The sequence below is a fragment of the Babylonia areolata genome, chromosome 1 (assembly GCF_041734735.1).
Source record: "Babylonia areolata isolate BAREFJ2019XMU chromosome 1, ASM4173473v1, whole genome shotgun sequence".
Classification (NCBI taxonomy): Eukaryota; Metazoa; Mollusca; class Gastropoda; order Neogastropoda; family Buccinidae; genus Babylonia; species Babylonia areolata.
This window is the reverse complement of record NC_134876.1, coordinates 70606718-70634217: the sequence shown is the minus strand read 5'-3', so window position 1 is coordinate 70634217 and position 27500 is coordinate 70606718. Positions and strand designations below refer to the sequence as shown.

Genomic DNA, 27500 nt, shown 5'->3' with positions numbered 1-27500 from the left:
CCCAACAACATAATGAGACAAAAATTACACGATGTGACCAAACGACACACACGTCAATGTGACTTTCACCTCTATATTTCCAAAAGCATTTGTGTTTTGGCCAAAACAAATCGCTTGTATACCTTGTTTAATATTTCTTTTTTAATGGAAGAAAAACCCAAATTCCAACATGCTTCTAGATTTTTTCCAATATATCATGTTGTGACCTTGAACTCTGATCTCTGATATTTTCTCTTTGCACGGTTTTTATTTTCACAATGACCAATCATTGAACCAGACTGACGAAGACTGTATTCAAGACCTGTTCTTGCATGTGGAAACTTTTCCAATCAAAATCGTGTATCATATTGTGACCTTGACCTTTGATTTACTTCGGGGGTCATGCTACACCTGTGACTAGCAAATGTTAAGTATGAAAAACAACCACTGGATGTTAGATACGGCCTCTACCAAACTTTTTCAAGTCAAACAGGAGATGAAAAAGACAAACGTGGGTTTAAAAACAAAAAATCAAAATGATATAATAGGCAATAATTCATAACTTGACAAGCAATTTTCTGCACACGCTGACTGACTGAGTTTAAAGGTAATGAATTAACACAATAAAGTAAATAATAATTATGGAGTAATTTGCCATGCCTGTTTAATGCTAAATCATGGTTCATCGGTTAGCCGGCACTCAGATCTTTATGGGTGTTTTTCTTCCAATATCAAACTTTCTCACTGTTCCTCATAGGTCCTGTCCACGCTGTCGCATAATATTTGGAAATAATAAGAGATGGTGGTTTACGTCTTCTCTCTCTCTCTCTCTCTCTCTCGGTGTGTGAATCTGATTTCATGTTGCCATTAATGTCATATCGTGCTTTGCATAATCAATTCTATGGGCAAGTGGCTTGATAATAAAACTCTCCTGGTTTTCCATCTCTCTCTCCCAAACTCATTCACACACAGACACAGACACACACACACACACACACAAACTTCACTCACACAAACTCACACTCGTGGAAAGCTTTTAACCACAAGTGACTGAACTTGATGACAGCTTGCCTGGGTCACCCGTCTTCCCCGAACACTCTTCTCAACTTCCCCCCACCAACCATCGCCCCAACCCCCACCCCCCACCCCCCAACACACAGTCCACATGACACGGTCACTCGAGCTGTAGTTGTGTAGATTTGGGGTTGGGGGAGGAGGGTATGGGAGGGAAGAGAAGAAGGAAGGAGGAAGACTCGGGAGGTGAGAGTACGTTCGTGTCAGCACAGTCCCAATGACACCTTTTCTGTCTCCATGCCATACTTAAGTCGACGAATTATGTGGGAGGGTACAGCGAAGGGAGGACAGGTGGGTGTACGGGGGATGTGTAAGTAGGAGGGGGCAGGACAACACCCTTACCCCGCACCCTTCACCCAACCACACACATACACCCTCGCGCATGTCTTATGATACCCTCTATGTCGGCAAGCCGTCTCTCAACAAGTGAGCCACCCACCCAACACAACACCTGGCAACTCCTGCAGCCCAAAGCCCCCGCCAATCCACACGGATTTCCAGCAGGTTTGATCCCAGCCCCGACCATCAAGGGAAACACAGTATAAAGCGCGCTTCTTCAAACATGGGGCCGTGCAGAAACGATACAGAACTTCAAAACTGTCCAAGCTGGGTGTTTCTTTTTCTTTTCTTTTTTTTCTCTCTTTTTTTTTTCCCCTTCCTTTGATACAAGTGGGCAGTCGCGACCCCGCGCTTTGCAAAACAGCGCGTGTGAGAATCTTGTCCAACCCTCTGTCACAGCTGTTCGAGGTAATGAAAATATTTCTAAGTTTGGGAAGGCTTTAAAAGAATTTAAAAAAAATAATAATAAAATAAAAAATACAAGAGACAGGGTAGGATCTCACACACACACACACACACTCTCTCTCTCTCTCTCTCTCTCTCTCTCACACACACACACACACACACACACACACACACATTAACGAGCAACAGAAAAGCAACGGGATGCTTGCTTTTTTTTATGTTAACCCTCAGAGACAGAGACTGTGAATCCAATATTGGAATAAAATAAGAAACTGTTATGAATGACGAAAAGGGGTCAGCCCTATGTTCCCCTGCGTTTACGTTCCCCAAGGTCTACGTTCCCCCAAATTTTATTTCAGCCAGGTCTGAGTTCCCCGAAGTCTTATGTTCTCCATGCCTATGTTCCCCCAGGTCCAGGACCAGTGGTAAGTATTTACCACAATCCAAACTTGCACAGATTGCGTTATTTTGCTGTCTGTGCAGGCACGAAAAGACTACAGCAGCGAATACCAACCCTCTCGCAATACAACCGACCGACGCAATGAACAAGCCACAAAGTCCTGCAGCGAAGACTCCTTTAGACGACAGCCTTGAACGACAGGATATGACCTTCAGGATGACAGCCAACAGGTCAACTCTACAGCTGTACTAAAACGGAGTACGGCTGCCCACGTGGTGGGGGTAAAAAGGGTCACGCACAGACTTAAAACACACACACACACACACACACACACACACACACACTGTCTCTATGTCTCTCTCTCTCTCGTACATACGAGTGAACGTGCGAGTTGCAGCCCACGAACACAGGAGAAACGGCAGTTGAAATCTGAGCCTAAACGATTTGATTTGCATGCAGTACGTGACTTGGAACCCGAAACACTCGCACAGCGCCCAAACGACAGGTTCTCTTCCCCTTTACGACCCCCCCCCCCCCCCCCGGACCCCCCACCCCTCCGCTTCCCCCACCCCACCACACACACACACACACCTCCCACAATACGGTCCCGCCCCTCCCCCCCCGCCCCTCTCTGGCCACCCCGCCCCCCAGCTCCCCCTCCAACAAGACCATTTATTCCAGGGAGACAGATATGACGAGATGGGGAGGGGAGGTACAAAAGTGATGTGACACCGGTACGGAGGGGGCGTCCGAGGACAGTACAGTTTGGGGGGATGGGTTACCGGTTACCACTCTCCTCCTGACACCCGATACGCCACCTCCACCACCACCACAACACGCCCTCATAAATTGTCTTCCCTATCCCCCACTCCTACCCCTTCCCCCACAGGGACAACAGGGGTGACATGGGGTGGGAGGTGGAAGAGGGGGAGGGAAGAGCCTTAGGGGAAGGGGGAGGAAGAGAGGGGTGCAAAGTCTTGTTGGTGTTCATGTTGATGGACATAAAGACATGCACCATCCTGACCCCCATTCCCGCCCCCCACAACCCCCCTTCCCCCGTCTCTATGACCTTTCACCACACCACACGAGACCCAACTGTATGACCCTGAGTTCCATCAGTCCCCCCTCCCCCTCCCTCTCTCTCTCCCTTTGAGCCCCCCCCCCCTTACCTCCCCCTCCACACACACACATGCACGCAGTCACGCCGCGCACGGACACGCGCACACACACGAGCACACGCACGCACACACACACGCACACACACACACACGCACGTACACACACACACACACACACGCACGGAGGTGGGATCGACAGACAGTTAAGCACCTGTTCCATGAATAGATGGTCAATGATGATATTGTGAGGGTTGTGGTCAAAGAAAAGTGAAAGGGGGGGGGGGGGGGAGATAAAACAAGAAAGAAAAAAAGAAAGGGAGAGAAAGAAAGCAAACGACGAACAAAGGAAGAAAAACAAACCAGTGTCAATACAAACACTTTCTAAGCACCCCAAAGACATCTGTCCCAACACCACCTGACCCACAGTACTACCAATCAGACAAGCGGACACACAGGTGGACCACGGCCAGACAGACCATAAACACACCGAAATACCCACAGGACCCCAAGAGCAAACTGAACACAGTCGGCAAAAAAGTGTGGAGTTTATTGACAACACTACGTGATCTGTCCGGTCGGGTTTGGACATGTAAGATTTGACGACAGTCTCAGGCATCGCGTGTGTCACAGTGAGACCCGTCACTGTTGTGGCTTAATGTCGCAGTGTGCGTGGTTTGTTGTTTTAATTAAGCTAATTGAGTTTTGGGGCGATTTCGTGATTGTGTGTGTGTCTGTGCGTGTGTACGTGTACGCGCGTGCGTGCATCTGTACGTGTGTGCGTGCGCGCGCGCGTGTGTGTGTGCGTGTGTGTATGTGTGTCTATGTATGTGTGTGTGTGTGAATGAGTGTAAATGTGTACATGTTTATATGTGTCCTCATGAATATGTGCAGTGCATGTGTCTGGGTACGTGAGAGTGTGTACATGAATCTTTCGCTGTGAACGCAAGTGTGATTTGACGACACTGTTAATCTTAAAAACATGGTCTTCTTATATACGGAGTTCTGTCATTTAACAAATGGCTGGGTTAACAACTCTTTATCATCCTTTTAAGTCAAGATCCTAGACAAACCACAAACTCACATCATTCAGTTTTCTCTTGTTCACATGTGTGCGAGCTCACCCTTATAAAACGAGTTTCAAACAGAACCCTAGCAAGCAAAAACAAACCGGTTGTTTCAGCCGCGCAAAATCTGCACGCGTCTTCTGAACAAATTGAAGTCGCGAAACAAATCTGATGGCAGTCATGATAATAGACAATAGATAAAATAGTAAAATCAGCCGTGGGGGGGAAAATAAAGTGTAGAATCAAGTCAACCAAAACCTGCTGAGTTTAATCAGCCAAATCCTCCGACAAATTACAGGAGATAAATCCGAACACTCATGATCAGTTCCACACTTAACCATGACAACAAACTGCAAGTTGTTTTGTTTCACTGATGGAAGAAACTACCCCTTCTGAATGAACCGCAAGTGACAAACATCACACTGAATCAGACTGAGTTATGTACAAAGGGTTCATATATCTGTAGTCCTACAATCCAAAGTGATTTCATTCCCCAACACCTAACAAGAACTGGAATCAGATCGTGACACGGAAATCTGTGTCGTGCATCTGTGTCCGCTGTCTGCGCGCGTGAGTGATTGCTTGCCTGTATGTAAGCGCGCGAGTGAATGCATGCGTGGTTCTTGAAACCCACTTATCTACAAGCGTATTTCCATTAGAATGAACCAACAGATGCATCTACTGAAAATCTATCGTAAATAATTGATGAGTTCGGTTACAGCTGGTTAGAGATCACAAGGTCGAGAAACCTGTTTTTAATGTTCCTTCATTCGAAGTAATAAGGTTGAATCTACCACAAAAACAAAAACAAAAGAAATACAAAATTTTAAAAAAAAGCCTTTCGCACCAGCCGAATCATTTTCACCGAGGAGACTGAGGAAGAACAGTGACTTTTTCCACGCAGAAACTCGGATATGATTTTTTTTTCCCCCCGCTTTAGTCAAAGAATACTCAAAATTTCCCATGAAGTGAACTTATCCGCAGAAAAAAAACCTACTTCAGGGTCCTACATTTTTTCCCACTTTTTCTTCAGCCAGCTCATTCAGACCTTGGTACACACAGAGCAACGCCAACACGTAGCAATTGTATGTCGCAGAGGGCAGACACACTATTGGTTTAAAACGGACAGAGCATCACCCAGTCACCGTGTTGGCCTTACCCGGCCCAACTTAAGGTTTGTGCAATGAGCTTCGTGCGGCGCCATATAATTCGACACGCACACAAAAAGGCTGCTGGGGACCGGGGATGAATATCTGTTCAGCTTTCGAAACCACACAGTGCGGTCTTTCTCTCTTTTTTCTTTCGGTGTCCAAGCGTGTTTCTTCTAACGATTCATTTTCCGCTGATGTTATTAGAAGGGGAGCCACCCTGGCTGGAATTTGTAAGCCACGTGTAAATGGTGCATCTTTCGCGTCCCGAGGCTTGTAAATAATGTCTTTCACTATGTCGTCAGCTCTTCTTCTTTTCTCTTTTTTCCCCCACTGTGGAGAAATTCTTCACACCGCCCCTCTACCCAATGTCGCCTCCCTTCCCCTCCCAAAGACAGTCACAGCAGCAGTATTAAAAAATGCGCAAATGTGTGTGTGTGTGTGTGTGTGTGTGTGTGTGTGTGTGTGTGTGTGTGCGTGGTGAGAGAGGGGACGTGCATCATAGAGAAACAGCCATGCACCTGTCTGAAAGACGGGGTGCTGAATGATGTACAGAGAGATATATTCAAAGAAAGGGCAGAAAAAAAGTTAGAGAAATGAAAAATTACAGACAAAACAAACTTAGTAATGAAAGAACTAAAAACCAACAAAATAACAAGACGACCAACACGACCAACACAGCGTCTTCAAAAACTTCCCAACCATCCCAAAGACGTCTGTCTGTCTGTCTCCGTATATCTGACCCACCAAGAACTCCCAGCTTGACAACCTCACACACTGGTGGACCACAGCCAGACAGACCATAAACACATCGACTTACCCCTGGGTGCTCTCACGCCCCCTTGAGCAAACTGAACAAAGTCGACAGAAGTGTGGAGTCTATTGACAACACCACGTGATGATCTGTTCAGTCCTGTCTGGACGAGCCGTGGAGGGATCTGACAAGTCTCGCAATGCTATCTTGTCTGCTGTGCTTGTGTTTTGTTTTGATTTGTTTGGATTGATATGTAAAACATTTGAGTTTTCGGCGACCTTTAGTGTGTGTGTGTGTGTGTGTGTGTGTAGTGCACATCTGAAGTATATATCAGCACAGGCACAATGGTGCAAACATGCGTGTATTTGCGCACGCGAATGCGACAGTGACAGAGACGCAGAAAGCGGGGTGGGGAGGGGGGAAAGAAAGAAGAGAAAAGTGTGTGTGTATTTCTATCTGTCTGTGTCTGAACTTACATGTAGCGTACATGACTCTGTTGTTGAGAAAGCACGAATCATTCAACAACACTGCTGGTACTGAATAAGTGACAGTCCTGTCTTTTTGTGAACCACCACAGAAAACAAATCATTGAGTTAATAATTTATCATGCTATAAGTCACATCCTTAAAAGAAACCACATACCGAAATAATCTCAAAATACTGGGAAACACCTGTGCACAGCTTCATCCACAAAACATTCTCTTAACACGACCCAAGTAAATACGAGCTGCTAGTGATTCAAGCCATGTGCCCTGCACACATCTGCTGCACAAAATCGCTCACGAAACAAACATCTGGTATCAGCCAGGAATGATAATATAACCCACGCACAGCGCACACATAAAAAAATCAGCCGTGAAAAAAATAGTACTGGGGTCAATCAGCTAGAACGTATAGTGTTAAACCAGCCATAACGAATTCCCCACTCGCTGAACACTCGTGATCACAAACATATTTATCCATAACACAAGCTGCTTGTATGCGTGTTTCTCTTTTCTTTTGCTTTCTTTTCTCTTTCAAGATAAACCCTTTTCAAACAAGCCGAGGTTAGGCTTTCATCATAAACATTCAGAATGAACAGCACTTACCGATATCAGAAAGTAAACAAAATAATGGAGTTGCAAAACAAAAGCGTATAACATACCGATATCATAAAGTAAACAAAATAATGCAATTACCAAACAATAGCGCATTTCCCGACAATACACAATGCAGTGTGCGGGTGGTGCTTTATTTATTGTATAATTCTGGTGGGAACGTTTTGTTTCTTTCTTTCTTTCTTTGTCGTTTTGCTTGTTTTTCATTCGTTTGTTTCTTGGTGCAGTGGGGGTTTCCTTATTCAAACGAACCGGAAAATGCTACACGTGTACTCATGTGCATTGTGTCTGTGTTTCTATTCATTACATGTAAGCGGGTATGTGGGGTATGTTCGTGTGTGAGCATGCATGCGTTTCATCTTTATCTTAACATATTGACTTTACAATCCTAATCACTACTGCTGCTGCTACTACTACTACTACTACAACACACACACACACACACACACACACACATATATATATATATATATATATATATATACTCTATCTCTCTCACTCTCTCTCTCTTGCTCGATCAGACTCAATGATGGATGGTTATGGTATGGATGAAAAGAAAGATGACACTACTGAATGGATAGATCTCTTCCATCCGCCACTTCAAAACTGATAATCTGTCAGGTAAGCTGTCACAGCCATGATGACGAAAAGGAAACCTGAAAATATACCCAGCCACTATAGACAGGAATGAAGACAGGAACAACTCAGTACAAAGAGTTTAAAATTGTAACGGTGAACACACACACACACACACGAACACGCGCGCGCGCGCGCGCACACACACACACACACACACACACACACACACACACACAATGCGATGAAGTTTGGGTGTACATAAAATTCTCATGCACCAACTAAAGCACTTATTTGAAAGGGAGGGGGCAGACGTGTAGAATGCGATACTTTTGCACACACAGAAACCTTAACTTGCTTCTCAAAGCATGGGCGCAATTTTGAAGAGAGCAACAAAGTAAGTGTGACCACACAGAAACCCTACCATGTGGACGCTCTCTCTCTCTCTCTCTCTCTCTCTCTGTCTCCAACCAACTCATTCAGACCTTGGCACACATGGAGCAAGGCCTACAATTACCACACTGATCCGAGTGCCGCGGAGGGCAGACTGTTGGTTTTAAACGGACAGAGTATCACCCAGTCACCATGTTTGCCCTGGCCCGACCCAACTTGTGAGGCTTGGACAATGTGCTTCGTGCGGCGCCATATAATTCAACACTCACACAAAAAGGTTTTTTGGGGGACGAATAACTAGTTCAGCTTTCTTAGCCAAGGTACAGAGTCAGTCAGCCTGTTTCGTTTCCCGTTCGGTCTTCTAGCGTGTTTGTCTTGACGAATTATTTTTCGCCCAGGTTATTACAAGGGGAGCCACCTTGGCTGGACTGTTTAAGCCACGTGCAAACGTTTCATCTCCCCCTCGAGGCTTGTAAATAACGTTGTTCACTTTGTCGTTACCTCCTCTTTTTTTTTTTTTTCCTTCTTTCTTTTTTATTTGTGTTTTGTGGGGGTTTTTTTTGTTGTTGTTTTATTTTTGTTTGTTTTGTTTTTTGAAGGCCCCTGAACAAATTTTCTACCACTTCCCCACACCTCCATCCCTCTCCTCCCACCCCCACCCCTCCCTTTCCCCCAAAAAGCCCCAGTTGGGTTTCGGAAAGAAAAAAAAAGAAGAGAGAGAGTGATGTGTGTGCGTGCATCACAACCCACACGCATGCTTTAAAAAATCAATCCCACCACTACACCCACCCCAAAAAACAAAAACAAAAAAAGCGCACAAAAAATCACACAAACAAGAACAAAAGCAAAACAAAATGCAGTTATTTCTTTTCCGGGAATTACTAACTGCCGTAGTAAAGACAAAGCAATACTTCCACAGCTTCAGCAACTCGTATTTTATCATCAACAAACAATCGTGTCAATCAAACTCTCCTCGCTCCTAGAAAAGGCAGAAGACGTCAAAACTAACTCCTGTATAACCACGTTGGTCCAAAACAAGCCAAGCTGAGCTGATCTCTCCACCCGCCCTCAAGGCCCTCCCTCCCTTACCCCCAATGCCTCACACAGCACTGGATGCCTTCATGTCACCCTACATCCTTGAGACTGATAATCCGGTCCTTACCAATACGAACCCATAATACAATATTATGCCTTCAATATATTTCCCATAGTGCGGTGGCGTGTATGTTTTTGTGTCAAGAGTGGATATATTTTAGCCTGCCATCCAGTGGAACCATTTTGACGACAGAGCTTAGTTAGAACAGCTGGAAATGTGTACATGACTTTATTCAAAGACTTTTCTAAGGCTGCAGGACGACGTTGCGTAGACGAGCGCATGTGGGGGTAAACAGAATCGCCACTTCAGCGAAACGAGCGCTCCAACATTCACTCGTGTGGATTTACTTTTTCTTTTTCTTTTTTTAGGTATATATATATATATATATATATATATATATATATACCCAGGCCACGAACTGGGTACAGCGCCTAGCGAAAAGGCAATCCATGCCACCCCCTCAAATTGTCAAATGTTTGTCGAAGTCCATAGTTTATTCCTATGAATCTCCAGTACTGTTCTGATGACAAAGATCAGCCCAGTACTGGATATACTACTTCAAAAACACGTCTGTTCTCAACTTGTTCAAGAAGGCAGAATGCTTCAACCACTTCTGCAACCCGTAACAATGATGCATCCACAACGATCTCCCAGCAAATTTCACAAACGCATGCATATTCACACATCCATAATCAGACCAGCTCCTCGCGTCTCAATTATTCTAATGCACGCTTAATCTCACCCTTCCTGTCGCCAGAATTCAGATTTTTTTTTCAGCTGTCCAATGCACGGAAATTATGTAATCAACTCAGATTTCTTCTACTATCCCTTACGGAAATTAGGAAATCAATAACCTTTTTTTTTTCTTTTTTTTTTTTTCATTTGCTGTTTACTGTTTTCTTCTATCCCTCTCCTTCTCTACCACCACTCTTCTATCTGATAGCCAGTTCACTTGCCTGCTTCCAGGATGTTACTGATGATACTGTGTTTATTGCTGTAACAGTTTGGGGTTCTTGTTTGTTTGCTTGCTGTTACATGTTTGTTTGATTGTTCATTTTTTTGTTTTCAACAGTCTGCTGGCCTTACATCTTACAGATCACAAAGCTTTTTTATGCATCCATGGTTTTCTCTTTGTTGTCATTTTCCTTCTTATTTTGCTATACTGTTATCATCGTCGTCGCCGTTTCTGCTGAGGTCCACGACACTACTCTCGTTAATGTTGACTAGATATTTGATAATCCTTGCTCTGAGAAATCAAACACTATAATCATGATTTTAAAATAGTGGGAATCCAATAAGCGTCTAACTCTGGACATGGCTCTAAGCGCTCACTAAACAATGGCTCTGGACTAAGTCAAACTTCAAACACATATAAATTATGTACATTATCGTCTTTTAGTTGTAAGCCAATACACCATTATCCACAAGGTGCAGCAGACATAATCGATAAAATCTCCATGCGTTATCACTTCATCCAAGATTCTATTATTCTACGGTTAGTAACACAAGTGCAACTTGAATCTTGAACTGAATATTGAATACATAATAATTATTAATATATGACAAGCGTGTCCATAATCTTCATGATTTGGTCCCGTTTGTGATCTGTGTTCTGAAGTTACAGTTACACAAGGAACAAGGAACAACATTAAATTATTCTCACAACTCACTCAAACACGATTAAATGCACGCATATACACAAACAAACATCTCTCTCTCTCTCTCTCTCTCTCTCTCTCTCTCTCTCTCTTCCCACTTCAGCTGACCAAAAAACATCCAGAATTTTGGCAAAGACATTCCAAAATCAGCTTCCATTTTCACCCCTTTCAGTTAAAGCTCTTCACTTCATCCGTCCATCCAGTGGGATTCAAAGATCATGTCAAGACCTGTGAATCACTGGGGTCGTGCCGTACTTCATGATCATGGTCACGTGTCCAGCAACACAGGCCGCATTCACTGCAGTGCACATCATGTGCCATTCTGTCGCGTATCTCACCAGTCTCTTCTTTGTGTTTCGTTTTTAGAACCCTTCTTTACTTCCACACCAGAGACACTTGCGACACTGCCTGAAAAGGGACTCACTACGGGATGGGGGGGGGGGGGGGGGGGGGGGAGGGAAACGGGACGATAAAACCGACGCTTGACATTTGGACACTTGACATACATTTAGCGGACAGATTTTGGGCGGGCACGGGAAGTGGAGGGAGAGGTAGCGGGGAATAAAATACACTTTAAAAAAAAAAAATGTACTGGGTCAATGCTGGTTATATCCTATTCATATTTTTTACAGAATCATCGTCAAAAACGAGTTCACATGAAATCATTTTATTCCTGGTTTAAAACAAGTATGAACTTAATGTACCATGCTGATTCAGAAAGATTCAAAATTTTTATTATTTGACACGTAAAATGTCATACATCTATCTCGTCTTTTGATATACGTAAAATGACAATATTTTTATTTCAAGTTTAGAACGATAAATAATGATACTCTCGTGGCAAAACACTAATTTCAAACATACACACACACACTCTCTCTCTCTCTCTCTCTAACACACACACACACACACACACACACACACACTCTCTCTCTCTCTCTCTCTCTCTCTAACACACACACACACACACACACACACACACACACACACACACACACACAGAAGCATACTTTCAAACATAATTGTACAGGCGTCACATTGTTCGCTCAGTTTGAGTGTCACTCAGTTTTATTTCAGCCCGGTTAACTTCTACCTCAGTCATTTTCCAACACTTAAGTCTCTCCACAGATCTTTCTCCCCCGTCTCACACACAACAAAACACAAATCGACACAACGACTCTTTTGTCTCACAGCTGTTGCTGCTGAGAGTGATAAAAGATAGCCGGGAGAGAGCAGACTGGGAGAGTCCAGTGTGGTCCGCGAACAGGACCTCTGTGACCTGTGACCTATGACCCCTGTCCGCCCCCTCCTTTTTTTGTATTTTACTAACCTTTCACCTTTCACTACCCGCTTCACATCGCTGCCAATGGCATGTATGGTGTCCTTACAGTGTCAAAAGAGACCGATCGAGAACTGCCTGTGCATACGTTCTAAAGCGAAACTCTGAAACTGTGACAAGTGCGTACGTGCATGCGTGCGCACGCCCGCGCGCGTGTGCGTGTGCGTGTGTGGTAAGGAGGAGAAGAAGAAGTTTGAAATGTGTCAGTGAGTGTGTGTGTATGTGTGTGCGAGAGGGAGAGGGAGGGAGGTAGGGAGGGAAAGAGAGAGAGAGAGAGAGAGAGAGAGGGAGGGAGAGAGAGAGAGAGACTTTGCGTGTCAGTGTGTGTGTGTGCGCGCGTGTTCGTGTGTGATAAACAGTCTCCCGAATTGTTTTAACAAAGCCGTAAACATATCAGAAAGAGACGGTACAGGTGTGAGTCATTTCATAGAATAAATCCAATTGCTTGAAGTCCTCACCCGTCTATGAAACACAAATACAAAAACACACAGGAAATCTCTCTCTCTCTCTCTCTCTCTCTCTCTCTCACACACACACACACACACACACACACACACACACACACACACACACACACACACACACACACACACACACACGCACACGCACACGCACACACCCTCTCTTTGGCTGAAGTATTAATAATGCCCATAAGACTGCGTGGGTTATTGATGGCTTTACCAATAAACTGTGACACACACACACAGAGGTTTAGACACATTTATTGCCAGTCCAGTGAAAACACATACAGACTTTCTATTTCATCTCCCAGGCAGTTTTGAAGGTGATAAGATTTTTATGCTACCATAAACTCTACCCTGCCCAAAACCTTTTTTTTTTCAAGTCGAATTTGAAAGACAGGTGCAAAACCTCTTAAGTTCATGTCCAATTTCATCACTTATGATAAATTTATCTCCTTAGCATGAAACGGAGTAATTCTTTTAAAAGCTTGGAGGAAATACGAATGATGTTCTGTTGGATGAGTGAAACACATCAGTCAGTCAATCGAAACGCATACCAGAGACAATCGAAACGCATGCCAGAGACAAAGTGTCCTGACAATATCTATGAGTAACAGTGCGAGTGAGTAATGTACATAATGTTCTGATCAGTTTTTAAACAATCATTTACAATAACAATAATAAGAAGAAGAATGATCATGATAAAATCAATAACGATAATCAGATGGAGAAGTAGCAGTTGTAACAGTGGAAGTTGTAGCAGCAGCAGTAGCAGTAGTAGTGGTAGTAATACTGCGCTGACATCTTGCTCTAAAAGAAGCTCTTAGCCCAGACAACCAACAACACCGCTAGCTGATTTGTATTTGACCAGTTACTAATGGAACGAATTCACTACTTTCCCATTTTCAACGGCCAGCGAAACAGTTTTTGTGCCCAATGAATGATGACACTGCAGACAGTGAACAACACGTCCAGCAAGACTGACAGTGAGGCACGTGAAACAAAAAACGCTTCGACCAATGTCCCAAGATGAGTTCGTCCGTGTGACACCAAATTGCCGAAAGCGTATTCAAAAACCGTTTTGGATGCATTTCCGGTTTACGACGTGCTGTCTTTCCTACGACGTGTTTCAACAAACTGTCGTGTGGCATCGGACTTGCCCAAATCACGACTGTAATGAAACTATCACCAGCGTGAATCGTATTTCCATGGGCTCGGTGAAACAATGCAAATGGACTACAAGACAAAGATAAAGACAAGAAAACAAAGGAGTAGAGAAGAGGAAGTCGAGGAATACATGATCACAACAGAGCAAGGAGACAGGCCAGGAAGATGGAGAGAGCTTCTGCCTCCCCTCTGGACGTCTGACGACACACGTCCACATGAAGAATGGGAGAAATCCAATCAAAGATGCATAGAGGCCACGATACCGCATGCAAATGTAAAATCATTTCATGCTGTGTGAGATTGTCTGCTCTTCGTCAATTTTCTTCTCGTGTTATCAACTCCTCTACCTCTGTGACTACTAACTTTTGGCCATTATAACAGTTAATACCCATTCAAAAGAAATGAAATTAATAAAAAGGGGCGTGGTTAGGTAGACGTGAAGACGTATCTCTGTACCCCCTGCTGACATCTTTGGGACTTTCCGTCTCTCCATCGATACTCCCCTTCTGCCTTCCTGAGAAACGTTTTGTTTTACATGAGAAGAGAAAGAAGGGTACAACGAGGGGAAAAAAAGGGGGAGAAGGAAAAACATACACAAGCGCGCGCACACACACACACACACACACACACACACACACACACACACACACACACACACACACACACACACACAGATCCAGTTTCACCACACGAACAGACAGTGACTTCTACCTATCAAAAATTTAACGTGGCATGCCTCCTCAACGAGTTGCCAGTGGATAGGACGGTCACTTGGCGCCCGACAACACTATCAAAGGCCTCCTTGTTCTCTGGGCGCCAGCATACCACCCGCCATGCACAGTAAACCGCTGTCTATTTTCACCCGCAAGACAAAAAAAAAAATATATCCCTAGTTCTATTCAGACAACTTTTTCTAAACAGATCGAAGTGTTGGCGATATGAGTCGTTCCTGCCTTTACGAGTACTGATATTTGCAGCAACATTTTTAGCTTGTTTCAAAGTAACGTGCGTTGTCTGTATGTCGCTATATTACAGGCTGAAAATAGAACCCGGAAAGGCAGTGACAGTACAGTTCTGTTTCTGTCCTCAGTTTGCCTCAATGAAAAAAAGAAAAAGATGATTATGTAAAAACTATACTGAGTGGGTGTTTTTTAGGTGGGTTTTTTTTTTTTCCACTTTTGTGTGGGGTGGGAGGGGATGGGAGGTGTATAATCATGTTTTTTGTGTTTTAAACTAGAGTCGCTCATAATGTTTATGGTTGTTTTTCATGTGCGCAATAGCAATGTTGTAGCAGTAAACTTGTAGTGTTTCTTAAGTATATATATATGTTAATACATAATAATTATATTTCAAAATCAATCGGTGGATTCAATCAATTAAAAAAAAAAAAAAAAGCTGTACTTGCAGTTATCTTTCCAGACTCTGTCAACGAGCCGGCGAACAGTTAAAATCAAAATAATCTATATAGTGTGCGAATGAATGACTGACCCAAGCACACAGAGGTATGAAAATCTTCAGTTTTTATCAAGTCAACGTCGGATGGCCACTTCGTCGACGGTCCCCAACCTCCCTCCACCCATTCATACCACTCCCTACTCCCCCCCTTACCCCCTCCACCCCACCCCCAACACACTCACACACACGCCACTCCAGTTTGACATGAGCGGATCACCATAAAACTCGTACCGTTACAGCTCAACCCGTTCTGCTGGTCTTGTCTGAGAGGCCACAGAGGGGGTGAAGGGAGGGGGGAGGGAGGGAAGGGTTGGAGGAGACAAGTTATGCCCGAGGAGGAGAAGAAAAGGTGGGGGAGGAGAAGAAAAGGTGGGGGAGAGTGGGGGTTGGAGGTGGCGGAATTCAGACTGGACCTAGTATAGACGTAGGGGGCAGTGGAAGCAGAGAGAGAGAGAGAGAGTGTGTGTGTGTGTGTGTGTGCTTGTGTGTGTGTGTGTGTGTGAAGGAACAAGGCGGACAGCAATTGTTCGTGGACGTTGGGAAGTGGTGGGTGGCGTGGGAGTGAGGAAGAGGAGGGAGGAACACGGCAGGGGTCCGGTCATTACGGAGTTAACGGTGACAAAAGGGCTCCCGTGATGAGCTCCTCATCACAGACACCGGAGAAACTGGATCCATCCTTAGGGAACTCTCCCCCTTCCCCCCCCTACCCCCGCCCCTCTCCCCCATCCCCCCCCCCCCCCCCCCCCCCCCCCCCCCCTCTCTCTCTCTCTCTCTCTCTCTCTCTGTGTGCTCATTTTCGCTTCTTTAGCTTTATTCCCTCCTCAGGGCGAGGGCTGTATGTAAATAAGCATGTTGCTTGCGTATCTATTACCTATCGACTATCGATAATAAGATTTTGTCCTCTCTCTCTCTCTCTCTTTTATGGGTGGGGTTTCTTTGCCCTTTCGAGGGCTGGGTGAAATGCATTGTCTTGCTTACTCTATTACCCTCAGAAAATAAAACATCCAATTCATTTACATCCACCCCCACTCACTCTTTCTCTATCCCCCTCCCTTCCTCCCTCGTGCACGATCTGTTCTCTCAAGCACTTTGCATATTATTTTGCATACTGAAGTGGGGATAGGATGCAGATTAACAAGGACAGATTAGCAGAACAGGCCAAGCCTAACATTTCAATCACTGAGTTTTTTCAGCTGATATGTTCTGGGTTCTCTCAAAAGTCGTCTTCGCCATGATCACCATCAAGACACCATTATCAACGTCGCTATCATCATCGTGAGGGCTTCAAAGTGAAGAGTAAAGCCCCTCATGCCCCCTCCCCCCTTCTCAACCCCAGACCTCTTTCCGCGGGGTCAACAGTGACCTGGACAATGCGAGCAAGTACAGCATACCATTTCGTACTTGGCACTTGGACGCTCTCTCTCTCTCTCTCTCTTTCATACACACAACCACACACACACACTCACGCACGCACGCACGTGTGTGTATCACTGTATGTGTGTGTAGGGGTGGCGGGGGGTATGGGGGGTCCTTTTCTGGACTTGGTAAATGGACTTTCTTACCGTGTTGTATTATCTTTCTTGCGCCCAAGATGTGTGAGATGTCCGTTGGCATTTCTAACTTTGTCTTTGTAGTCCGTTCACATTTTCTTTCTAGAATGCCTCGGTTTTTGGGTTTTGTTTGTTTGTTTGTCTTCTGTTGTTGTTTTTTTTCGGAGAAGGGGAGTCCTTTTCTGGACTTGATAAATGGACATTCTTACCGTGTTGTATTATCTTCTTTTTTTGCGCCTAGGATGTGAGGTGTCCGTTGGCAATTTCTGGTTTTGTAGGCCTGTTATGATATAGTTTTCTGTGTCATGTGTAATAATGTTTTTGTTCTTTTCTTTTATTAATCGTCTACCGAAAAACTGACGGTATGTCAACATCAGAGGCATGTCCTAAGTTTATGTGTGTGAATATGGCTGTACCGGTGCCTCTGTGTGTGTGTGTGTGTGTGTGTGTGGTGTTGTTGTTGTTGTTGTTGTTGTTGTTGTTGTTGTTATATGTGTGTGTGTTGTTGTTGTTGCTCTGATATGACCCTGTACGTTCGGCTGGGCTAAAAGCAACAAAGATAAATTTAAGACATAAACTCGCACGCATTCATTCAGACACACAAGCCAGCAAGTAAGCATGCGTGCACGTGCGCACGCGCACACAAACACACACTGCGCGCGCGCACTGACTCACGACAGAGAAAGACCTCGATATCCACTTAAGACCCCAAAGGCCCCAGCATCGAGCAAATGGAAAGTTAACCGGTCATTAAACTCAAATGTACGGAGAGAGAGAGAGAGGGGGAGAGAGAGGAGAGAGAGAGAGAAAGCACTTGCATGTTTAATAGAGATGGGCAATGGCGAATTAAAACACACACACACACACACACACACACACACACACACACACACACACACACACACACACACACACACACACACACACACAAATCACCACCTCTCCCTGTCCCCACTTCTCACCTGTCGGTCAATCTGATAAGTTCGACGGATCCACCCGGAGAGATCCTCACCACCACCCGCCTCCACGCTGTCTCCTCCTCCTTCCGGACTGCTCATGACTTCAAACGTTCCGCTGCCGGGACCACCCGACTCTGGCTTTCGTTGATAAAAGCGGCTTTCACACGTCCAGATCAAAAGCCATCGGCAGAGACTTAAGCCCTTTACGCAAGTTCCGCCGCGCGGTACTGCAGCGCACAATGGAAGCCCGGCGATTCACCGATAGTCCAATCTGCCCCATCTCTCTTTTGAAGCTCCCACCCGCGTCGCACAGCACGCCGGACCCATCTACTATATAATGCAATACAGGTCAATGCCAGCACTGAATTGTTTATGAGACATCTAACTAGTTCTCTTTTGTAACCTTGGGTATGTAGGCCAACGTCACTTTTGTGGTCAAGTGTTCGAACGGCGCCAGTTTTATTTTGAGTTCTTGATAGAAAAACAGAGCGATTTCCAACAGGTTTGTTCGAAGAAATCAGTTGGGTTTCGTGCTGAAATCAAAGCTGCTTTTCCCCATCACAACTGCCTGTGGCGAATGGAACAAAATGTAAAAGGAACTTAGTATTCTAGAAAAACATATCAATCATGCAGTATTTACAGGCAAGGAAAAAACATATTCCGTTAACTGACAAAACGACCTTCAAGAAATTGATGGAAAACCGAAAAAAGAAGACATCACTAATCCAAGTCGTTAATCCCTGTGTTCCTACTTTCCAAGTAGAACAGCCAATAACTGACAAGCACGAAGATTACCACTGCAAACAATCTGAAATAAGAACTTTATTCTTGCTCCTCAAACGCAAACTTCAAAACACTTCTGTTTCCATCAAAAAGCACCTCTTACTTGTAGTATTAGCTGCGTCAGGTATCGAGACATTCAATAGCATTGTCGACATTTTTCACGTGCATTGACGCCTAGAGACGGACTCGGTTCACTGCCTCATGAGGGTATGGTTTTCCACAGTCCCGTTCTCGCCCCGCTCATTTGCACTGATACTCGTATCACTGTTTGTGGTGTGGAGATTTGTAAGACCAATTTAAGATGTATATCCATACAGATGTAAATGTCACAGAGTTGCTCTTTACCACCACCCCTCCCCCGACCCCCCATTCTCTATGTTTGTATATACGCATATATACATATATAAATATATATATGTGTATACACACACACACACACACACACACACACATATATATATATATATATATATGTGTGTGTGTGTGTGTGTGTGTGTGTGTGTGTGTGTGTGTGTGATTTTTCTTATTAACATAAAATTATACAAACTACACACACACACACACACACACACACACACATATATATATATATATATATATATATATATATATATATATATCGCCTGTGTTTGTGTGTGTTATGACTGAAGAATATGACGAATGCAAGAGGAGACAAACTCTTGTGCAGGAGACAAACTCTGGTGCCAAGACAAACTCTTGTGCCAATACCCCGAGCCTGAACATCGCATGTGGGAAAAAATCCAAGTCCGATACTATCCACATGCACCATCTCCTGTCCTGGAAAGCCTGTTCACATCAATCATCGTTGCTGAGTGCACTCATATACATATTGGATACCTCCCCTCTCTCTCTCTCTCTCATGTTTATAATGGATTGCACTGGATGTGATTCAATTTCGTGAACATGTTTTTATTTGGGTGGTGGTGTTTTTTGGTTTGGGGGTGGTTGTTTTTTTGTTTTTTTGTTTGTTGGTTGGTTGTTTCGTTTTGTTTTGTTTTTTCGTTCAATGCTACTTCAATACGAAAATGACACTGCTCTTTCAATCTTTTTATATCATTAAAACTGGAAATATTTTATCATTTTCTTCCATAATTTTGTCCTTTTCTGTGGTCATATGTAGTGCTTATGTTGATGCTGAAATTCTCAATGCCGCAATCAAGATTTAAGGGTCAACTTGGTAAACAAAAAAAGACTGTGTGCATGTGCGTATATGTGCGGTGTGTGTGTGTGTGTGTGTGTGTGTGTGTGTGTGTGTGTGTGTGTGTGTGTGTGTGTGTGTGTGTTCTATGTTAGTGTCGTGCGTTATGTATAGTGTGTTGTGTATGTTGTGTTAGCACAGCAACAGTTTACATCACGTTTGGTCGCAGCCTAAAATTCCCAACGTTGATTAATCATAACACTCCAAACAGTCTGTACCAGAACAACAATTTCACACTGTTTCCAGTCCAACCAGCAGCCCAGAACGAAAACAATCACCACAACACACCCAACAACACAACGTCCGAAGAGAAAACCAACAACTGCCAAACGCAGCCCGGTCTGTCGCCTGTCGCTGCATAACTGTAATTATCATTGTACCGACGTCGAGTCCAACAGATGGCACCGCAAATTCATTCCGAGTGACGCACTCTCACGGTGAAGTTACGCATGGCTTTTGACACAGCCGCTAATTAATTTTCATCATTGACATAAACATCGCTGGTGACCCAACTGATAAGACCCGAAGTCGTGTTAGCCTTACCTTAACTCACTCAGACACATACCACCATTTATAGCCCACTCCTCCATTACTCCACATCATCATCCTATAAACAATACGCGCGTTGAAAGAGAGAAAAATACAAAAACTGCCGTCAAAACTGAAACGGCTGACCACAACACCAGCGGTGACGGTGGTGAGTGTGTAAAATGAAGAAGCACATGGCGGAAAGTCATGGCCGGATGACCAATGGGTGTCCCTCCCCACACACCCCCTTTCCCGTCAGTCAGGCGTGAAAAACGCCCTCAATATTGGCTGGCTTCATTACCGAGAACGACACGACAGAGGGATCGGAGAGGGATTTGTAAAACCGCCAATGCTTTCACAGATTTCTCTGAGCGCGCTTCTTTCTCTCACTCTCTCTGCCTCCCTCTCCAGGGACGGGGGTCCCCTCTCACGTTTCATTCACTCTCTCCACACCCCCATCACGCCGTGGGAGGCCACCAAACCGCTCCGGCTGGAGAGGCCGCTCGGTCAGCCAGACACACAGACATCGGTGCTCGTGATTCAGAGCTGTGATGCTTCATATGGTTGTGAGGGAGGAGGGAGGGGTGGCCATGGTGTTAATAGTTGTGAGGGAGGAGGGCGGAGTGTGGAAGTGTAGTGGTGGTGTTGACGGTGGTGGTTCATGTGATTGTGAGGGAGAGGGGGTGGGGGGACTCGGTGATGGTGGTGGTGCAGGTGATGCATATGGTTGTGGGGGATGAAGGGGGGGGGGTGGTGATGGCGGTGCTTCGTGTGGTTGTGAAGGGGCTGATGGGGGAGAGGAGGGGGCAGAGGATGTGATGGGAGGGCTATATATAATTCTATAGTCATTGCTTGGAGGGGGGGAGGGAGGGAAGGAGCTTGTTGGAGTTGGACAAGGAAGCTGAAGGTCATTATGCACGTGTTTGTGCACATGAGTTTGCTGGAGCGCATGAACATACTCATACACACACACACACACACACACACACACACACACACACACACACACACACACACACACAAGCGCGCGCTTGCGCACACAAACACTTTTTTTTTTCCCCTGTTACGAACCGCAGGAAAACGATTTGCCTGACAAGGAAGTAGGCAACAGAACACACACATAGCGCATGGAGCAATGTGTGTTTGGACAACCATGCAGCTGTGTTGCCCCATCATAACATCTGACTCAACACAGGCTTCTGTCTTGCGACCTTCCCATTCTTCTGCTCTTTGTCACCCATGGCGCAAAAAGAAGTGGAAAATGATGATGATGGTATGTGTATATGCATGTGTATGCATGCTCCTGTGCGCAAGTGCACACATGTGTCCTGCATGTGTTTGTGTGAACATGGGTGCATCTGTGGGTGTCCATAAGTGTGGATATTTGAATGTCCAAGCTTTTATAACACACACACACACACACACACACACACACACACACACACACACACACACAGAGAGAGAGAGAGAGAGAGAGAGAGAGAGAGGGAGAGAGAGAGAGAGAGAGAGAGAGAGAGAGAGAGAGAGAGAGGGGGGGGGGAGAGAGAGCATGTCTGCAATGTGTTTGTGTGTGCATTCTAGCAAGAGACAGGCATGCTGGGGATACAAGTATACCCCCCCCCCCCCCCCCACCGCGCCCCCTCCCCCCACCCACCCCCTCTCTCTCTCTCCTGTCATTTGCGCAACTTCTGTGTCGTTACTCACTGCCGTTCATCCCGGATCCCTTTCACACAGCCACACCCATGTACACTGTCGCTGTTCCAGTGCCACAGGCACCTAGCAATGTAAGGTTGCCATTAGGCCACACAACAGAGGAGATCCTGTATTACTGCTGTGTCACATTAACGGTATTCAGTAGTGTCTAATAAGATACGACACACATAGGACATCCTCCCAGTGTGAAGACGACCACCATTCCCTCCCGCGACTGTCCCCCGTCAATCTGCCGACACTGACGGCCTTGGCAGGAACTCGCCACAGACAGGGAAATGGAGGGCCAATCGTAACTGAGGTCACCATGACAGCAAGGCATGAATGGCTACATTGGGGATTTTTGTTTCAATACTGATGGTGAATACATCGATGTTGCTGTGACGGTCAATTCAGGTTTGGGCCCACATTATTCTAAGCTTCCTTTCATTCTATATCCCAGCGTCAACCAGGCATCGGTGGTACCTGCGGTATTGGTTTGGAATTTTGACCAACACGCCCAATGACATATCCCTGATTTCTTCTTCCACGTGACGACCAACATCAGTATGCTGATGAAACTGTCGTTTTGTGAGAGGCTGCTGTTGGGCGCAGTTTAACTGGGCTGTCGAAGGACGTGCTGTTAGTTGATAGGGGAGGTGGGGCGCAGTCTACTGGTGTGTTCGCACCTCCAGCTAGACCTATCCGGCTACCGTAGCGGTCCCCGGGAATACTCCCGACCGGCACATCCCTAGCCTTCTACGACACTAGTTACCAGTTCCCTCGAATACAAACTTGGTGAAAATGGGGGAAAGCTGATGACCCTTCGTGCCCACTCCGTCATGGCAAACAAACAGTGGACCATGTCCTCAGCTCATGCAAAGCGGCGTTGAGCCAAGGACGGTACACATGGAGGCACAACCAAGTGCTAAAAGAAATTGCACACGTGAGCACTGTCCAAGGAGCACCAACCCCACCAGAAGTTCCAGTAGAGTTCCGCTCGGCAGAAGGCAATAAAGTCTGGCCAGGAACAGCATCCAAAGTTTCCAAAGCATGGAAACATGGGCTGCTTGATGGTGCCGAAGATTGGGAATGCACAGTTGACCTACCAGACGGGAAGAAACACCCGGAAATCATCAGCAAGAGCGGCATGAGACCTGACATAGTACTTCACTCGAAGGCAACGAAACAAGCGAATCTGACTGAGCTCACTGTGCCATACGAAAGCAGAATGGAGGAAGCCCACATCTACAAGACCGAGAAGTATGCTTGTCTAGCCAGCAGCCTGAGAGAATCTGGCTTCCAAGCCAAAGTCCTCACCATGGAGACTGGTGCAAGAGGGTTTGTGAGCGCATCTGTCTACAGCCTCATGAAACTGCTGTCCATTTCCAGCAGAGAGAGGACCTGGTCTCTCAAGGCATACGGCAGGAGCAGCAGAGTTCCAGCTGGATCTGGTCGAGGAGGAATGAAAGTAAACTTCATAAGGATTACATTTCCCTACTCAAACTAGGCGTACGATGGCTCAGTGGTTGAAACTTTTGCCAGAAAAGGTGACTCAGTCCTGAAGTGGCGACCACCCTGAAGGCGCGGGTTCTAACCTGCTGAGGACCAGGGAAAAAAAAGAAAAGAAAAGGCGACAATACATGGGCATCCAGGAGTCATGAACTGGGTGCGGCCCGGCCTCCTTAGAGTGTAAGGAGTTAAAGGCTAAAACACTTGACTGAGAGGGGCTTCTTCTCTGAAGACCTTGTACTGTTCAGCTCTCCCTAGACTTTCTTATTACAGTGGGTTTGTTTGGGTTTTTTAATTCAAAAAGGGGGATGGGGAGGCGGGGGGGGGGGGGGGGGGGAGGGGTAACTCGCTGGAAGGGTGGGGGCAACTAAACATAAAGGTTGGGGGTAGGGGGGTTGAAAACTACACAGAGGAGCCATTCTCACATGCCACCATCAGCAGAACAGTGTGCAATGGCCAACCAGTACCGTCGCTGGACTGTCAGGAATGACTAGAGACCAGCGAGTTCTTCCTGCTTCAGTGCCATGATGGCTGGAGGAGGGTGTGCCGTAGAGAAAATGAACGGTACACATCCAACTGTGTCGACAACTCATCTCACCATGGTGGGGAGGTGTGATGGTGTGGGGTGCCATCAGTTCTGCTGGAAGGAGCCCCCTGGTGCTGGTCGAAGGGCACGTAACTGTACAGCGATATGTGGATGAAATCCAAAAACAAGTCCTTCCTCTTCTGAACGACCCCAACGACTTGTTCCAGCAGGACTATGCCCGCCTCCATGCTGCGAGACCCACCAACCAATTCAACAACCACCAAGTCAAGGTGCTGCCCTGGCCATCCATATCGCCTGACATGAATCCCACTGAACATCTCTAGGATAAGCTGGATAGGCGCGCGTGGAATTGACAGGAGGAACCATCCTGAACTATTCCAGGCATTGCAGAAGGAGTGGCAGGCCTTACCACAGCAAGACATTCTGCATCTTATCAGCTCCATGCCAAGGAGATGCCAGGCAGTTAATGATGCTCAGGGTGAACATACCCACTATTGACTGGAGGGATTTTTTTGCTGATCAATATCAGTTTACGGACAATTTCCAAACAATGGATAAACCTCTAAAGGCATTCCACAATGTCCATAATCAGTATCACAATGAAATTGTAGTTACCTGATTTTCTGTAATTTTAAAAAAATAATGTTAAATTTGGTAACTGTCATTTATGCGTTTCTTTTCTTTTAACAGTATATTTCTTTTTTTCCTTCTTTCTTTTAATTCTACCAATTTCTTTGTTATCCACTTGTCCTTTTAAAACGCATAAATAGTTGGGGGTTTTTTTAATCATTTTTGATACAACAGAACGTATGTGTAGTTCAAGTTTTTAAACAAATATAAACCTCCAACCACAGCACTTCACGAACCTCTATATCAACCAGCAGTTTTCGAAAAGGCATTTCATGAAACCCCCGCTGCTCAACATATATAACAGTGCTCAGCAAAACCAGATAACTATCAACACAATAATAAAATGCCAACAACATTGGCAGACTGCCCGTCAGATAAATGTCTGATGTCACTGCAAGCAGACTGTTGGTGTGTCAGTCCCAATATGACAAGCTCAGCAAATGTGTTCAACAGCTGTTGATATTAGAACACACACAACAGCCCCCGCTTTGCTATCTTGATTAATCACAGTTCTTTGGAAGTGACAGATGTGTAGTGAGTTGCTAAAGAACATGATTTAAATTTTATCATCTGTCTCTGTGGGTTCTTTTGGGTTTTTTTCATTTTCCACAGTGGATCAAGTTGAAACAGAAATGAACTCTGCCTGCACTGATTTCTTATTGTTTTCAGTCAGTCATGTTTTCAGAATTACAAGATGATACATATTAAAATGTCCTGAAATCAAATACTTTAACCATGATCTGGACTCGTATGACAAGCACAAATGTAGATTTTATGCAGGAGTGTGTGCATATCGGTATATGTGTGCATGTGCATGTGCACGTGTATGTGTGTGTGTGTGTGTGTGTGTGTTATGTGTGTGTACAACTGAGTGTGCTTGCTTGTGTTAGTGTGTGTGTGTGTGTGTGTGTGTGTGTGTGTGTGTGTGTGTGTGTGTGTGTGTGTGTGTGTTTGTGTGTGTGTGTGTGTGTGTGTGTGTGTGTGTGTACACCCATGTATTTCTGTGAATGTCTGTTGGACAATGGTGTACCTTAACAACTTTCCAGCTTACAAAACGACAACTGGCTTTTCTGCCTTTACAATGTTTTCCCAACTCCTCTGTAACCAACATATATGGCAACCAGCAAAAGCAACACAATCATCTCTCCAGCCTGCCCTCTGCCGTGAACACCCAGGTCAATGTCACCAGGGTATAAGCATGTATCACATGAACTGGGGAAACTCTATACTGCTTCACCATACTCTTTGATGTTATCTCCTGTGGCCAGGCTTTGGTCTGGACTTCTTCAGCATGTGTACATGTTTAGTCATGGCTGGTTAAATTTGGGCCAAGCTTTTTTTTGTGTGTGTATGCATGTGGTGAGCAGAAGGGGTAAGAGAGGTAGAAGGGGTGTGCGGTCAAGGGAAATTCATAACAAAAGCATACATTTTCGTCTTAAGTCTGCCTGCTATTTCAAGAAGAGGGAAAATGGAACGTGTGTATTTGTGTATTTCGCTGGTAGGCAAGAAACCCAAGAAAACAGAATGTGTGAAATGTATCAGACATCTGTCACCAGTTATCAAAAACTGTGTAGTTAAATTGTTGTTATTATTGTTGTTTTTAAGCTTGTGTGAAGCATTCTATTACAGTATTAGATTTATGAACATGAATGTTTTTTTAATATCATATAAAAATATTAAAAAAAACATACACTCCATGCTCCAGACATCAAGAGTGACAAATTTTCAAAGAAGCAAAACTGTTGAAAAGTAACACCGACCTGATCACAAAGACAAAACAAAGCAAATGAAGCATGAAAGTGGGTGGGCTGGGAGAGTGTAAGTGGACAGAGGCAGTTGGGTGAACAGTCAGGAGACAGAAAGGACAAGTGGAGGAATCTGGTGACAGGCTGGTACATATGGACTAACTGGATGGCTGGTTTGTTGCCTGATTATCTGTTTCATTGGTGCTCCATTGAATTGTTTTAAAATTTCACATCCTACGTTTGTGGCCTCAAAGACAAGGTCCTCTCTCTCTCTCTCTCTCTCTCTCTCACACACAAACACACACACACACACACACACACACACACACACACACACACACACACACATATATATATATCTAGAGGGAGAGAGAGAGATTATATATCACAAATTACAATCTTTGTGACCATACAATAATCATGACACCAAAATCTGGAATATCTCAGTCCAGTAAACACATCACAGGAACAAGACCAGACAAACAAAACATAACACGCTCACCTGTTTCTGCTTCTTGGGTGATTCCTTTCCATGTTTGGATGAGGGTTTCAGCTCTGTTCCGGCAACAGGACAGGACGGCCTGGCCACACCACCACCCTGCTGCTGGTCCACACCACTGCTGCCAGTCCTGTTGCCATGAAGCCGCTCAAGGCTGCTGCCACTTCCATGCCGCCACTGCCGACTGCTGCGCATCTGCTGCAGTTCTGCACCGCTGCCAGTCCTAAGTCGCTGCAGTCGTTCCAGACTGCTACCACCACCTGGATGCTGTTGATCACTGGTGGGACCACTGGTATATCCGGTGCGGTATCGGTGC

The 27500-nt window shown here is 45.2% G+C and overlaps 1 protein-coding gene across 5 annotated transcripts in view; it reads right to left on the bottom strand.

Moving 5' to 3' along the window:
- LOC143286749 (uncharacterized) overlaps nt 1-27500 on the bottom strand; it is a 276442-nt gene that overhangs the window by 245901 nt on the left and 3041 nt on the right. For 4 of the 5 annotated variants that reach the window (XM_076594492.1, XM_076594483.1, XM_076594502.1 and 1 more), the window contains exon 3: nt 27188-27500. This exon is cut by the window's right edge and continues 210 nt beyond it. In XM_076594492.1, coding sequence (XP_076450607.1) covers nt 27188-27500 — 313 coding nt within the window. Of the gene's footprint in view, nt 1-18035; nt 18556-27187 lie in introns of those variants that run through there. The other variant, XM_076594522.1, reaches the window with a different exon arrangement.